The sequence below is a fragment of the Protopterus annectens genome, chromosome 2.part0 (assembly GCF_019279795.1).
Source record: "Protopterus annectens isolate FY-2018-M chromosome 2.part0, PAN1.0, whole genome shotgun sequence".
Taxonomy (NCBI): Eukaryota; Metazoa; Chordata; order Ceratodontiformes; family Protopteridae; genus Protopterus; species Protopterus annectens.
In genome coordinates, this window is record NC_056728.1 from 781576259 (window position 1) to 781593662 (window position 17404).

The 17404-nt window shown below is 44.1% G+C and overlaps 1 protein-coding gene across 1 annotated transcript in view; it reads right to left on the bottom strand.

Moving 5' to 3' along the window:
* The window catches only part of DENND4C (DENN domain containing 4C), a 2492302-nt gene that overhangs the window by 2239196 nt on the left and 235702 nt on the right, over positions 1-17404 (bottom strand). The window contains exon 3 of the mRNA XM_044061083.1: positions 3924-4162. Within this exon, the coding sequence (XP_043917018.1) occupies positions 3924-4162 (239 nt within the window). The remainder of the gene's footprint in view (positions 1-3923; positions 4163-17404) is intronic.

A 17404-nucleotide genomic window follows, 5' to 3' on the forward strand; every position in this document is an offset into this window, starting at 1 on the left:
GTACTGCAATAAAAAATGGTCACAGAGATGGAGGAAGAGACTAAGAGAGATAGAGAGAAGTAACCTAATAAAAAAGCGGTTACTAACAAAAAGGTGAAACTAAGCACAAGGGGAGAAAAGAGCATTAAATGTGAAAATTGAAAGGCTAGAAAATATTTGAAAAAGATAGTAATTTAAGCAATACAACTCGATAATCCAAGAGCTCAATGGAAGCACCACAACTTTGCAAACCGGCAAACGAAATCTGAGGGAACAGGGACATATGCATTGCGGGTAACGGGAGCTATCCAAGAGCTTCTTTAGTTGCCATGAGCTTAGTGATGACAGAGTCAGATCCGATGATCGGATCCGTAACCCATTTGTGAGGACAAGATGAAAAGAATGGACAATATCAGATCTCTACTTTTATCATGAACTAACAGCTTAAACTGAAAATATACTTCAAGTCTGATAGGGCAGTAACAGAAGAAAAAGGTACCAATGGACTTCAATTAACTATTTATGTGGACAAACAAAAATAAACATTTAGTGAACGTCTTGAAATCAGCTGCGATGTGGTTTACTTCAACTCAAACAGAATGAAAGAGCTGCTGCTCCACCTAGGCAGACAAACAGTGCTAAATATATTCTTAAAGACCCTTGCATATAACATCAGTCCTATGGCTACTCAACAAAATCATTTTAGCCTTACTCTTGATACTTCCCTTTCATTTTAAACTCCTCATTGAGATAGTGGCACTCAAAATACTCTCACAATTAAAATTATGCCCAAGAGTCGCACCTCTTATCACGTGAATCATGGCTAGCCAAAGCAAGGGATGTGCTTATATGCAGACTGCAATACGGACCAACAAAATACACTCCTCTCAGCATGCAGTTCACCCACTTTACAACAAAAGACTCATAATAACGCAACTTACTCTCCTTACCTTGCAAGTCTTACTGACTTGTTGCTTTCAGCTACTAAACAGATTTCACTGGCTGCCAATCAGCAACAGGGCTGTCGATGCTCTGCTACACAATACCTTCCCTTGTATAATAAATTACTGGTCAGAACTGCACCACATCCAGCAGAAATGGCAGTGACAATACACTACAGCTTACATCTGAAAAAATAATCTGCTTTCAAAACTAAACTTGTAAACCAGCTGCTCTTTAAAGGGAATGCATTCAAATGCTTTAGAAAACACATTAATCTCGGGAATACGTGCTGACGTACTGGTATGAAATAACTTCTAAACTGTACAACCACCAGCTGCTTAACAATACTTGAACTGTAAATACTATGCAAATTATATTACATAAATCTTGCAAATATTCCCTTGCAAACATTTAATGGGCTTATCATTAAGATGTTATGGGATTTCAGTACCTTACTCCTGTACTATTGTAAAGACTGGGGTATGAAGTTAAACCTTACTGTATGCATAACACACTGCTGTTCGCTCTATAAATTCCATTCGAGTCTTGAGCACAGTTTGAGGCAGAAAAGGGTACCAACCAGGTAAAACAAATAAAAGGATCTTCTCATGCCAGCCATGTTACTTCATATACAAGTAAATGCATGCACACACTAGCAATTTACAAAAAATGGTTCATGCTATATTGATGTCACTTCAGCAGAGCAATGACACAAACTGCTACCTTCAGGAAAGTCAAGAAAAACAGGAATTAAGAAAAGTAAATATAAGAAACTGAATATGGCTAGAGTGAATGGGAAAAGCGAATAAGACAGGAGACTCAGGAAACCAGTAACAACCAATATCAAGGGAAGAGACTAGGAAAGGAAAGAGTGGACAGTGAACATATTTCGACTAACTCACGATAGAAGACCAAGAATTATGCATCCAGTGTATCTACTACATTGGTTTGCACTGCTTACTTTCTAACAATTACAATTCCTCAGCTCACTATTATGAGACCAAAATGTTACATCATTCCTGTTAAAATATATCACACATCTTCCACTGGCAAAAGCTGAATGCAATGAAGACTTAAGGTGAGAAACATAGAAGGAAACTTGTGTTTGTGACATGGTTGGATGAGGGAAAACAATGAACAGGCACATCATGGTGTAAACAGCAATTCTCAAGGTGTCAGTTTACCCAATCCAAGGGTCAAACAAGTTTCTTCCACGGTTCTTGTTCATTCTGTTAGATGTTTCGTTAAAAATGCATTAACATATACAAAGTGATTAAACAGTATGCAAACTTCCACATAAATCACCACAAAAAATACTGTATGCACCATCAAGAAACACGTCCAGTAAAAGGACATGTATACGATTACCCACAATACTATGAACTGTAATAGTAAAACATTTGTTCCCTCAACTGTACAGATCTACCTTCTGTGTGGTTGGTGGGGTGTAACAGGTGGGTAAAGTGGAGGTACTATGAGAATTTAAATGCTGCCATAAAGATAACAATCTGAAGGATACCCCACAACAATAAAAGATAAGTATCACTCATCTTGGCAGACTATTCTGATCTTTCACCACATACAGCTTTTGAATGACAGCACTATAAACTCGCCAGGTGTCTTCACAAAAAAATCAATCAGCACCTCAAAGCAAAGAATCAACTGTAGCAGATGCCAGGAAGTACTTTCATGACCATACTACACTGTGTATACACTATCATGTACTACAGTCAACAAAACAATTTTAACAATTCACATGCTTTTCCTTTTGTTTATCTGCTCATACCTGTAGCCTCCCAAAAATACAAACACAAAGCAGAAAGGTGCCCGTTTTCAAGGGTCCCAAAGCAGACCAGTGAAATACAAAGCAGTTGTCTGTGCCCAGACATCAGTTCACATTTATTTCCCACACCCCCTTCTACTGATCAGATAAAGGATAGGACATATGCAGCACTGCAGCCTTTCACTAAATAATAAATTAAGTTTGGCATGTACAGTGCAGTATTAACATAATAATGCAGTTTTTGTCCACATCTAATGGGAAATGTCAGCAACTGTGAAGTAGTCTATCCTTTGTCTTTTTTATGTATTTAAAATTGTACTGCATAATGTAATGGTAACAAGACATGGTAACTACACAAGGATCATGGGAAGCTGAAAACAGTCAGCTCTGGAGCAGAGAGAGACAAAGCTAAGTAATAAGCAACCAGAGTTCAATTAGCATCTTGGATGTGTGCAAGACATAGATGAGAAGGATGGGATTCAGCAGCCGCTGCTGGCTTGCCCATCCTAGAGACAGAAAGTTTGCTTGGACCTACAAAGTGGATGACACAAAGGGTGCATTAGGTATTTCATCCATTAAGAAAGGTCACAGGGAACCTCTGCTGCTGTGGTTCACCCATACTAGTGAGCCAAGGACTCTTCAGACGGCAATGCAAGAGGGGAGTGGTCCACCTGAAGGTGAATACAGGCTACCACAAAGGACCAGCAAGCTGGTCCACTCCCTACCATCCAGCTCCTAACATCAAGGAAAGGATGGGTCAGACAGGGCTTCCAGAGTAGAAACAAATGGGCCATGGGGTTCCTACTTCACATGGGAATGTCTGCTCCACATTCCAGCTGCACAAATGGGTCAACTAGGCATTGGCAGTAAAGCCATGAGGTCACGTCCCTAGGAAGAAGGAAAAATCCAGCAGTACAAAAGCTAAGGTTCATTTCCCTATTTTTAAACTCAGTCCAGTAGAACCAAGGTCCAGTTTTTCTAATTTTATAAACAATCCAGAAAAAAAGTGTCCTTTTTATCTAACATTGTATATAAACCAGTAATACAAAACAAAACGTCCATTTTTTTTCTTAATTTTAGTTTAGCGTGTCTAATAAACAAGTTAAAGTAATCAACTACTCAAGGTCATATAACAGATTCACTGGGCTGTAGCCTTCATCATTAAACATATAACTTGCAAAGTTATATTCACTACATCAGAACGTATAAACAAACGTACTTCTCAATAGGTAAAGGATGAGGGCCAGAGACGGACAATTTGTAAAGAAACATCAAAAACTTGCGAGATGCCTCAAAGAAAGGCCATTTCGAAAGAAGGCAGATGCACTTGTTAGAGTTCACTGGCTTGGTGGTGATTATTTTCTTGTCTGTTGTAAAAAGTTCCAGTTGCATAAGTTGCTTCTCAGACAGTTGTTCAACTGGGTAAGGTTCATAAAACTGGATAGCAGCACCATACATCTGAAATGACAAAAGAGGCAATTCAGAGAAAAGTAACAAATAACTACATTTCAGAAAAGCTAAGCACGTGCTGGCACAGTTTGATGTGAAAAAAAAGTCACTCCATATGCTATCAGCTTGAAAGGTAGTCTCTTCATTATTCATTCTATCAGCTTAGATGTCTACGTTCTTAAACTGCTGTGAATGTGGGAAGCTTGGTGAAACCCTGTTTGCAACTGCCAGTCAATACAGAACACAGCATCATACACCCTCAAAAAAAAAAAAAGATAGCACCTCCAGTTACCATTCTTCTTCTTTATGTGACACTTTTCTTAGCATCATTTATTTTATGTTCTTAGCATCATTTATTTTATGTTCATAGGCTCATTCTTTTTTTTTTTTCATTTGGCATTTGGTCCAGTAGACCATTATGGGCCTAGACTGCGAGTGTTGTCTGTAACACTGGATCTAGTTCTGGCTGCATGCATAGTTTGGAGTGAAGCCTACCACATTAGGGACTCTCAAGCAAACAAAATCTGTGAACCCTTGCCTCCAACCTCCAAAATGCATATCCTACCTGTACTCCATTTCTGACCAACTTGAAAAACAAGACAGAGCGACAGAGAAAAAAGACAAATGAGAAGCAATGCAGAAAGCCTCCTGCAGCTGGAGTTCTATTCAAAGAACCAGCATTATGACATGCACCCATAATGTTTGCATCAGTTAACATTCAAGCTCTCACTGCAGGAAGACATCCTAGCTCAATTCTTCATAACGGATGCCATAATGGAGCACTGCTTACCACAACCCTAAAAGAAGACCATGATGTAGAGTCCAATCCAGCCAGAAATGCTCTACAAAGTTTTGTTCAGGAATGACAAAGCAGCTGCTTGAATACCATCCAAAACAGCCTAACAGGGCCACAGATACAGAGAAAATTGACAGCTATGGAAAAATGCACTTTATGATAGGTTACAAAGTCTTGCCACATTTGTTGTAAAAGAAAACAATGCATTTATAGAAAAAAAAAAAAAAAAAAAGCAAAACGCAACCAACTGAACAGGTATAATTTAACCAGTTTCCTTGACAAATGTTATAGAGAAGTAATCATCTTTTCTTACAAGCTCTATCGTGTACCATACTACCTCAGCTGCCCAGATGTATCCATGTAATGAAAATTACTGAGAAGAAAACTAGAAATTTTGATTCAAATTCATCTTCAAAAGGCACCTCAGGCATGAAGTTGGGGGCTGGTGTGCAGCAAAACTTTCTTTAAAAGACCCAACAAAAGCACAGTTGAGGCTTGTAACTCAAAGTCACCTAGTCGAGTTAACTGCCACAACAAAACTACTAGACAGGCAATCATTTTAATTGTTAGACAAGCAGGTTGGGAAGGGAGTGAGTGAGTGAGCATCTCCCAACAGAAAGTAATGATCTTGATAGTTTCAGTAACCAGAAGCCCAAAAAGACAATATTAGCTAAAACATTCTTTTCCCATAGTGTCATTTTTAGGTAATGCTAAACTGAAGTAACTTCCAACATAGCAAATAAAAACCAAGAAAATCTAAAGGTATTACTGCTAAATGCTAGGAGTCTAAGCAAAAAACTCCACTCTCTAGAAGCTCTCTTTACCCTAGAGAATGCGGACTTCTATGCGGTCACTGAGACGTGGTTTAAAGCCCCAGGGAGCACACCAATAGTGCAGGGTTATAACGCCTTCCAACAATTTAGGCCAGCTACTTCACAGACCGGGACTAAAGGTGGAGGTGTCTCTGTTTACAACAAAAATAAATATATTCAAGGCTAATCAAACAGGACAATGTACTTGAGCTGATCCATGTTCAAATCACCATAGACAAAATCCAATACCACTTCCTCGCAAGCCGTACGTCCCCGTCCCCCCTTTATGACCCAGGAAATTCATACCATGTATTTAAACATTTTAGAAACACTAACCATCCAACCCAATAACATAGTCATGGGTGACTTTAAATATCCCACTATTGACTGGAAATCCTATAAAACACCAAATATACATGCACAGAGTTTCCTGGATTTTGTAACACAACCCCCCTGGACCAGACAGTCAATACACCAACCAGAAGTGCAACCATACTTGATCTGGTCCTCACTAATATGGGAGTGTGATGCACACCCCCTACAGTAATGCCTTCCCTGGTAAGGTCAGACCACAAAAATAGAAGTTATGTTCTTACCATAACGTTCCATGTTAGTTGTCTTCTTCTCGCCTTCTTCTTGCTGGATGGGTTCGGAGCCGACCTCGGCCCGACTGCCACTCTAAAAGCTCGAGAGTTGGTTCCACCGCTCGAGGCTCCCCTTATATCCCACAATGCTAGGCGTGAGTTACCTCAGATCTCGTTTGTAAGCTAGACCCAGCTTATACTAGTAACAGAATAACTATAAACAAAGTCCACCTCTATAAACCAGGGAGAAGAGAAGGGTGACCTGCATCCTGATCCAGGAAAATATGCACAGTAGCATATACCTAAAGTAAGAGGTGGTAGAAAGAGAGGTCACAATCAACACTCCTCTAGGTCTGTCCAGGCCAGGGGAAGGAGGGTGGACGCAAGAAGAAGCGAGAAGAAGACAACTAACATGGAACGTTATGGTAAGAACATAACTTCTATATGTTAAGTTGTCTATCGCCTTCATTCTTGCTGGATGGGACCGTCCCTAGCACCTTGTCCCGGTGGCCTAACGGAACAGACTCTTGAGAACAGTGGAACCAAAGTTAGCTCTATGCCTAGAAGCTAAATCCAACTTATAATGAGAAATGAAAGTGTGAGGAGTAGCCCAAGTAGCCGCTGCACAAATGGTGTCAATAGGCAGTCTGTCTTGAAAGGCTATAGAAGTAGCCAAAGCTCTGGTGGAATGGGCTTTAGGTTTGTTAGGCAGCTTTTGGTGTCTAATTTCATAAACAAGGGAAATCAGAGATGTTAGCCATCTAGATAATGATACCTTTGAAACTGAAAGTCCCTTTCTGCCTTCTGCATAGGAGACAAACAGCTGGTCAGATTTTCTGAATTGTTTGGTTCTATCCAAATAGTACCTTAACTGACGATGAACATCTAGCCAATGCAATTTTTGTTCAGACCTATTGGAATATTCTGGAAAAAACACAGGGAGGTCAATGCTTTGATTTAGGTTAGACGCCGAGGCTATCTTAGGCAAAAGGGACGGGTTGGTTCAGAAGATACCCTGTCCTTATGGAACAACAGATAAGGAGGTCGACAGCTGAGTGCATGAAGTTCTGAAACTCTTCTAGCTGAAGTAATAGCTACCAGAAAGAGAGTCTTCCATGATAGCAATTTTAAAGAACAGGAGGCTGCAGGTTCGAAAGGGGGAAGAATCAAAGAACTAAGAACTAAATTTAGGTCCCAAGGAGGAGGAGGATTTCTTATAGGAGGTCTGAGTAGAAAAACTCCTTTCAAAAGGCTTTGCAAAGCTTGTGGGACATTATGGCAGACTCTGAAATACCCACATGAAAGTTAGAAATAGCTGCCAGTTGAACTTTAAGAGTAGAAGGAGATGAACCTGCATGGAAGAGTTCAGCTAGAAAATCAAGGACCATTTGGATGGAAGCAGTGAAAGGATCTATGTCCCTTCCTTGAGCCCAATAGGCTAAACGTTTCCACTTACTCAAATAAATCTTTCTAGTGGAAGATTTATGGGAAGCTATCAAAATATCTCGAACAGAGTGAGATATTTGAGGAAGCCTGGCTAAGGTTGGAATTGGAGGAACCAAGCAGTGAGGTTCAGAGAGGGAAGGGAGCGATGAAACTGACCCGACTGATGGATCAAAAGATCTGGAACTAGGTCCAGATGCCAAGGTCGCCCAACAGAAAATGATGCAGAAAGGGGAACCAAACCTGTCGAGGCCAGTAAGGAGCAATGAGGATCAACGAGGCCTTCTGAGCGATAGCTTTCTGTATCACTTGAGAGATTAGTGGGAAGGGAGGAAATGCATACAGAAGTCCCGGGCCAAACTTGGACTAGAGCGCCTCTGCTGCGCTGGCCTGGTCACGGGAATAGGGTCAACTAATCTCTGCACTTGCTGCTTTGGCGAGTAGCAAAACGGTCGCAGCAAGGCTGACCCCACTTGAGAAAAATTTCTCTCACAACAGAGTCTTTCAGAGACCACTCGTGAGGCATGAGGATAGCTCTGCTCAACTTGTCCGCGATTTGATTGGACTTCCCGGGGATGTGCGTTGCTATCAGAAACCGCTGAGAAGAAATCGCCCATTGCCACAGTCTGAGTGCTTCTCGACACAGGGGGTAGGACCTGGTTCCGCCTTGTTTGTTGATATACCACACTACAGACATATTGTCCGTCTGGATTGCTATCGTTCCCAAGGGAAGAGAGTCCTGAAGGGCTTTGCAACGCTAAAAGCACTGCTCTCATCTCTAGAACATTTATGTGCAAGTGGCATTCTTCTGGTTGCCATGTGCCCTGGACAGTTCTGCCCTGATAATGCCCCCCCCCACCCGATCAGGGAGGCGTCCGTTGTCAGTGTAGCAACCGGAGGGGGAGGAACAAAGGGTCTTCCCAATAAGAGCTGAGGGGAAGACATCCACCACAGAAGATGATTCCTGCATGTTTGCGTGATCATAATGGTGTGGGACATCGGAAGTTGCTGGTATGACCATTGTGTGAAGAGCATCCATTGAAGGATTCTCATGTGGAATCTGGCTAATGGAAGCAAAGGTATGGCAGCCGCCATAATCCCCAATACTTTCAGAACTAACCTGGCTTTGACTCTGTTGCTGCTGAAGATGAGCGAGACCAGTTTTTGTGTGTCTGTTTTTCTCTGATCTGTTAGCCTCGCAGACATGTTGACTGTGTCTAGAATTGCGCCTATGAAGGTAATAACACGACAAGGCGACAAAACAGACTTTTCGCAATTTATTGAAATGCCTAAGTTTTGACAAGTTCGAAAGGTGTAGTCCCTGGCTGTGAGAAGAAGATGCTCGGTGGGAGCTGTAAGGAGCCAGTCGTCCAAATATGGAAACACCTGGAATCCTTGACGTCTCAGGTGAGAAGCTACCACTGCCATACATTTGGTAAACACCGGGGCAGTGGTGAGTCCAAAGGGCAGGGCTCTGAATTGAAAATGACTGGTTCCCAGCCTGAAGCGGAGAAATCTTCTGGAGCGTCTGTTCATTTTTATATGATAGTACGCATCCTGAAGGTCTATGGAGCACATCCAGTTTTTTCTTCCCAATAGGGAAAGTATGGACTGTAGCGTGACCATCCGAAATCGTGTTTTCTTGACTGACTTGTCCAAGATACTGAGATCCAAAATTGGTCTCCAGTCCCCTGTTTTTTTTGGAACTAAAAAGAACCTGGAGTAGATTCCGGATCCTTGCTGGTCTGCTGGAACTGGTTGAATTGCTCTTTTTGCAAGCAGTTTTGAAACTTCCAAAGCTGCAAGATCCCTTTGAGCGGCTGGAACATCTGGAAGGGAATTTTTTGATCGGTTTGGAATGCAAAGAAAGGGAATGGAATAGCCTTCGGAAATGATGGACTGTACCCACTTGTCTCGAGTTAGGGATAGCCAGGCTTCTGTGTACAGTGACAATCTTCCCCCGACTGCCTCCAAAGGTGGACAGTCGGGCAACACCTCAGGGATGCTGAAAAGGCTTATCGGAGAAAGTTTCGATTGCCCTGGTTCTGCGGACCCTCTGCCTCTAGGGCGACGTCTACCATTGTTGTTCCCCTCTGCCTCTGGCGGGGAACCGACTCTGTCGTCAGGCTAAGTCCCTTGAGATTGCTTGCGGAACCACATTTTTCCACTTTTCTGGCCCTTGGGGTAAGGCCTAGAAGGAGTAGAAAAACGGACTCCGACGGCAGAAAGAGTCTTGCCATCAGTCTCGCACCTAGTCAAGGTTTCTTTCACTTGAGGACCAAAAAGAGATGATCCATCAAACGGGGAATTAGTGAACGACGTTTTAAAGGGGTCCGCAAAGTTGCATAACCGCATCCAGGCATGCCTACGTAAGGCCACTCCTGTTCCTGCGGCCCTGCTCGCTCCATCAGCCGCATACGAAAGGAGGCGCATGGAGGAGTTAGCTATGGAGTTCAGGGTAGCCAGCTGAGTGCTCATCTTATCTTGAAAACCCGCAGCTGTAGGATCCTTCAACATATCACTCGCTTCTTTGATCAAGTCCCTTTGAAGACGAGTAAAATGGCATAGGTAGTTCAGCGAACACATTGCAAAGGTCGCTGACGAGACCATCCGCTTCCTGTACCTGTCCATGGACCTAGATTCCTTGTTAGGTGGATGGACAGGCACTGAAGGATCAGCTAGTTCCTTCTTAGTGGCAGCAGCAACCACCATAGCATCCACAGAAACTCCTTTTGTCAGAAACTGTTTATCTGCTGGTGCTGTAATGAATTTTGAGGGTCTCCTGGGAGTGGGGTCCACTGAATCAGGAGCCGTCCATGCCTTTTTTGCTACCACCTGCATGAGGGGGTCAAAGGGGGGAGACACCCAGGAGGTGGAAGGACGAGAGTCAAATGCCTCAAGGTACACAGATTCATCCTCCGAAGGGTTGAGGGCTGGCCAATTTCCCCTCTGCTTAAGGATTTCTAGAATGTCTGCAAATGAGACATCTTCAGAAGGGGAACGGGGGGAACCCTCGGAATCCTCTAAATCTGTGTCAGAGGTGACGGACTCAGGTGAGTCTATGTGTTTCCTCTTACACTTTCTCTTCCGAGGGGGCTCCTGCCAAATCAGGAGAGGCCTCGAAGAGGATGAGATCCCCACAGGGGATTCCTGAGGAGCTGGCTCTCTGCGGTCCGGGATGAGGGAGTGAGTCGACTTGACCTGAGGCACCGAAGAGGGAGGGGCGGACGGAGCCGACTGTGGAGTAGAACCAGGTTCTAACACACTCCGCATGACCTCGAACGCACCCCTGTCAGGCAGAGCCAGAGGTCCCGCTCCGAAAGCTAAAACCTCCCTCGGCACCGACAGTGATGGCTCGAGGCCGATGTCGGAGCCGAACTCACCAGCCAAGCCCCGAGAGGGAGAGCGGGGTCGGACAAGGGTTCGATGCCACTCACCCCCTCGGAGCCGATGATGGAAGTCCGACGCCGAGATTCTTCTAAGGAAGAAATCGGAGCCGACGATGGAGCCGAAGACATTTGTATCGGCTCCGACGCTACCACAGTCTCGGTTCCGAAACGCCCCGGCTCCGAGCTCAACGGAGTCGGAGGAGGAACATAATGAGGGACAGGGTCAGGCATCGACTGATGAGTTGGGCTCTGAAGCATTTGGGCCAGTGCCTCGGACTTAAGAAGTCGACTCACTACCCTCTGAAGGTCATGGTCCGACAGCCTCGATGACCTAGAGGAGTGAGATCTATGGCTCCGTTCAGACAGCAGAGGAGATGCTGGAGCCGAATGAACGGAGCCAAGGGACGGTGACCTAGACCTCTTTCTAGATGTCGGTTCCGAAGGTCTGGTCGGAACCGACAGGAATTTCCAATACCTCGGCTCCAGCCGGAGCCGAGGAAACCACAGAAACTGTAGACTGAGACTCATCGGCTCCAGCCAGAGCCGATGTAGACGGAGGTTTCGTAGCCTTAGGTCTCTGCTCAGTAGCTGGAGCCGAGGACCTAGAAGCCTTGGAGGGCTTTCCCGAAGAGACAGTAAGGGAACCCTCAGGCTTGAGTAAACCTCTCAAAATCAGTTTGTTTTTTCTTTCCTGCAGGACCCTGGGGCTGAAGCCGTGGCATACAGCACAGGAGTCCTGCAGGTGCAAAGGTCCCAGGCAGTAGACACAAGAAGTGTGACCATCTGTCAGAGACATTTTCTGACAGCACGAGTCACACTTCTTGAAGCCTGAGACCTTTGAGTCTTTAGACATTTTAGAAAAGTGTAATCACACACACCCAGTCAAACACACTGATTACACCCTATCCTATTTTAAACTCAAAAAATAAAACAAACTACCAAAGTTTTAAATTCTGAGAAAAAAACACACACACACCACTAGGGGATGGAAGAAAAAGGCCCAAAGGCCCGAGGGAAGAACTTATAAGTTCTTGTGGAAAAAATGGGATTTTAGAGAGAAAGGGGTGAAAATCCACTAAACTAAGGGAAACAACTGTTAAAATTAAAACTAAAGGGGTTTAAGTATACTAAATTTTACTCCAAAGTTACTCACCAAGAAGCCGGTAGAAACCAAACACCTCGATCGCTGTAGCGGCAAACGAGATCTGAGGTAACTCACGCCTAGCATTGTGGGATATAAGGGGAGCCTCGAGCCGGTGGAACCAACTCTCGAGCTTTTAGAGTGGCCGAGTCGGAGCCGAGGTCGGCTCCGAACCCATCCAGCAAGAATGAAGGCGAGATAGACAACTTAACATTGGTCTTTGAAGTATAAATAAAACCTGGACCCCCAGCTAAACCTGGAATATTCATAACTATTCTAAGGCCAACGCCCTGCCATTAAGTGAGAACCTGGCAAAACTTCAAGCCCCCATAGATCCTGAGAACACTGTTGCCTATGCAGAAAGTACAGTTGTGTACACTTAACATAAATGTAGATGTTCGAGTGTATTCACTGTTGCAGTCATTACATTTGGGTAATCTGCTGGCAGGTTGCCCTCAGTCGGCCTGAATTCCAAAGTCTTGGGTCCTGCGTCAGTTGCGGTCTCCTCTTCCAGGACGTCAGGTCGTCAGGAGTATAAAACATGCAGCCAACGCCATTTTCTTTAGTTTTTCTTGCCCCAGATGTCAGGTGCCCCCCACATCTACAAGCAAATACACCACACAGGTTGCAGAAGATAGAGAAGGAAAGATTAACTCCAGAATGAAAGGGGGATGGCGGGAGGGTAACCTGGACTGCAACAGTGAATACACTAACATCTACATTTATGGTAAGTGTACACAACTGTACTATGTTGTTAGTGTTTCACTTCTGCACTCACTACATTTGGGTAGAATCCCAAAGCTATGGTTGGGAGGCTGGAGCTAAACAGCATTAGGTGCGGCTAGAAGGCCCTGCAGAACTGCAGTGGCAAAGCCTGGCCTGGACTTAGAGTAGAGAGGCAAATCATAATGCTTTGTAAAGGTGTGAACAGAACTCCAAGTAGCAGCCTCTAGAATGTCTTTGGTTGGTACTCCTCTGAGAAAGGCTGCTGAAGTAGCAGAAGCTCTGGTGGAATGAGACCTAATGCCCTTGGGCACAGGTTTACCATGGTGTAAGTAGCAGAAACTAGTGCAGTGGCTTATCCACTTTGAAATAGTCTGCTTTGAAATAGCCTTTCCCTCTGATCCTGCAGCATATGTCACTAGTAATTGCTCAGTTTTTCTTAGAGCTTTAGTCCTGCTCAAGTAGAACCTTAGCTGTCTGTGTACATCCAAGAAATGCAAAATTCTATCCCCCTTGTTCTGCGGATTTGGATAAAAGGTTGGCAGATGAGTAGTTTGGTTAAGAGCCACACTGGAAACCACCTTAGGCATAAATATAGGATTTGTCCTCAGAGACACCATGTCTGGGTGAAATATGATAAAAGGCTCTACAGCCATGAGGGCCTGTAGCTCTGAAACTCTTCTTGCTGAAGTAATTGCTAGTAGCAGAGCTGTTTTCCATGATAAGAACTTTATATCAGTGGTAGCAGCTGGTTCAAATGGAGGCAAGGTGAGCTTTTCCAACACATAATTGAGGTCCCATGCAGGTATTGGTGATCTTCTAGAAGGCCTTAAATTTTCTGCTCCTCTAAGATACTGTTTTAGTAAAGGATGAGAAAAGATTGGTGGCTCTGTACTGTAATGAGCCGAAATGGCAGAGGCATGGATTTTAATCGATGAGAAAGATAGGCCTTTGTCAAGCATCTCAGTCAAGTATTGCAATATCTGAGGAATATTTGGTTCTGCTGTATCAGTTCCTTGAGCTTGATTCCAAGCACAGAATCTCTTTCATTTATCAGCATAAGATATTCTAGTACTAGGCCTTCTGGCTTCCAAAATGACATCCATCACAGCTTTACTGAGAGGTGTTGTTTGTATAACTACATAATCAGCCATGCTGCCAGGTACAGTGTCTGGAGTTGATTGTGCAGGATCTGATTATTTTGCTGGGACAGTTGTTGAGGTCTTTGAGGTAAGGTCCAAGCTAGGTATTGAGACAAGTTTCTTAGGACTGGGTACCAGTAATGGCCTGGCCAGTTCGGGGCAATAAGTATCATCTTTGGTTTCTCTTGTCTGACTTTTAGGAGGACCTTGGGAAGAAGAGGCAGAGGAGGAAAGGCGTAAACTGGTAGGTTTTTCCAACTGAAGGATAGGGCGCCCACTTTCCATGCTGGTCTGTGATAAGTCCTTGTGCAGAATCTTTTCAATTGATAATTTTGAGGAGAGGCAAATAGATCTATGTCTGGGCTCCCCATTTCTTTGTTATCATGCTGAATACTTGTGGATCTAGTTTCCACTCATGAGGATCCATAAGGTTTATGCTTAAATCATCTGCCAGAGTATTTTGCTTTCCTGGCAGGAATTGAGCTTGAATATGTATTTGGTAAGTCAAAGTTGTGTCCCAAAGTGCCATGGCTAATCTGCAAAGGGGGTACGAGTGTGTGTGTCCCTGCTTGTTTATATACCACATGACCGTGGTGTTGTCTGTCTTTATCAGTAGTTGTCCTGGATGAAGTGAGTCCTTGAAGGCTGTAAGAACATTTTGAACAGCTAGCATCACTTTCTGGTTGATATGCAGATGCATTTGTTTTGGGGTTCATATGCCCTGAATGCATCTTCCCGCCATGTGGGCCCCCCAGGCATAATCTGATTCGTCTGTTAAGGTTTGGCTGGCAGGGGGTAGAGTAAAGGCCCGTCCCATGTTTTGGTGACATGCCTTTGCCCACCATAGAAAAGTACAGTTTTGTACCTACCATAAATGTAGATGTCCGAACTGGATAGCATCTGCAGTCATAACAAGTGGGTTGTCCTGTCGTCAGGCAGCCCTGCAGTCGGCCGGATTCCAAAGTCCGGGTCCGGCTTCGGCTGATGTCGCACTCCACCCGACGTCATCTCTGTTGGTCTTCGGGTATAAAAGCATCAGCCGACGCCATTTTCCTCAGTGTTTCTTGCCCCAGATGCCAGTAGCCCTCTTGCAGGCTAAAAATTTGGATAGATGCCAATGTTTCCAAATAGATAGAGGTAAACACAACAATAAGCATATATGTACATATATACAAACAAATACACCATAAAAGACTCCCCCCCAACAGCTAGCTATTAGGAGGGTAAACACCCTAGGAGTACCACAGAGGGGAAGGAGGGAGGGTAATCCTGACTGCAGATGCTATCCAGTTCGGACATCTACATTTATGGTAGGTACAAAACTGTACTATGTCCTTCATGGATGCATCTGCAGTCATAACAAGTGGGTAGAATACCATAGCCAACTAGGGAGGAGGATAAAAGTAGATTATGGTGTGTTTAGGATCCCTTGCAGTACAGCAGTGGCAAACCCTGCTCGGGATCTGGAATATAGAGGCAAATTATAATGCTTGGCAAATGTATGCACGGAGGTCCAAGTAGCCGCCTCAATAATGTCTTTGGTTGCCACTCGTAAGAAGGCTGTGGTAGTGGCTGTTGCCCTTGTAGAATGAGGTCTTATGTTCTGTGGAATTGGTTTTCCATGGAAGGAGTAACAGTATCGTATGCAATTTCCTATCCATTTGGAGATTGTCTGTTTGGAAATAGCTTTTCCTTCCCTTCCTGTTGCATAGGCTACAAAAGTTGGTCAGTCTTTCTGCTATTTTTGTTCTGTCCAAGTAGTAGCGTAGCTGTCTATGTACATCCAAGGTATGCAGTATTCTTTCCCTCTGTTTTGTGGGTTGGGAAAGAAGGTAGGTAGGTGGATTGCCTGGTTTAAAGACACTCTGGATACCACCTTGGGCATAAATGTAGGATTAGTCCTCATGGACACTATCTTGGTGGAAGATTAGGAAGGGTTGCACTGCCATTAAGGCCTGTAGTTCTGAAACCCTCCTTGCTGAAGTAATTGCCAGTAGGAAAGCAGTTTTCCATGACAGGTGTTGTAGGTCTGCTGTTGCTGCTGGTTCAAAGGGTGATAGTGTCAACTTTTCTAGCACAAAGTTTAAATCCCAAGCTGGTAATGGTGGTTTCCTTGGAGGTTTTACATTCTTGATTCCTCTGAGGAACTGCCTGAGCAAAGGGTGCGAAAAACAGGTGGATCAAAGCTGTATTCTGCTGAAATAGCTGATGCATGTATCTTGATGGAGGAGTAGGACAGGCCTGAATGAAGAAGTTCGCCAGATACTCCAGAATGTTAGGCATATCTATGTTTGACACATCTTTTCCTCTTTCCGTACTCCAAATGACAAACCTTTTCCATTTTCCAGCATAGTTCCTTCTTGTTGAAGGTCTGCGTGCTTCAAGAATAATGTCTTTAACTCTTTGGGAAAGTTCTGGATTAGCTGCTGCTATGTGATGTTCCATGCAGTCAGTTGCAGCGTTTTAGGTTTGGATGTATGATGCTGTAGTTGTTCTGAGTTAACATCAAAGGCATCAGGAGTATTGGCCACATATTGTTCCGAGACATGCTCTTCAGTAGTGGGTACCAGTGTTGTCTTGGCCAGTTTGGAGCTATCAGGATTATCCTTGGACGTTCTTCCTTGACTTTTAGTAGTACCTTGTGTATCAAAGGAAGAGGTGGGAATGCATATGCTGTTAGGCCTTTCCAGTTGAAGGAGAGTGAGTCCACTTTCCATGCTAGTGGGTGGAATGTCCTTGTGCAGAATTTTTGAGCTGGTGATTGAGAGGTGATGCGAATAGGTCTATCTGTGGCATTCCCCATTTCTTCGAGATGGTCTTGAAGATGTCCGGGTGCAGCTTCCATTCGTGGGCATCCGAAGTGGTTCTGCTTAATATGTCTGCTAGAGTATTGTCTTTCAATATTGCCTGTAACTGAATGTTGTAGCTGAGTGCCAGGGTCCACAGCTCCAAGGTCATTCTGCATAGGGGGTATGAATGAGTGCCTCCCTGTTTGTTGATGTACCACATGACTGTGGTGTTGTCTGTCCTTATCATCAACTGGCCCTCTTTGAGAAATGGTTTGAACTTTTGGATTGCCAGTTTTACTGCCAGCATTTCTTTTAGATTGATGTGCAGGTGAAGTTGATCCTGTGTCCACAATCCTTGCACGCATTTGTCCAGCATGTGGGCCCCCCATCCTAGGTCTGAAGCGCCTGTTGTGATGGTCTGGCTTGGTTGAC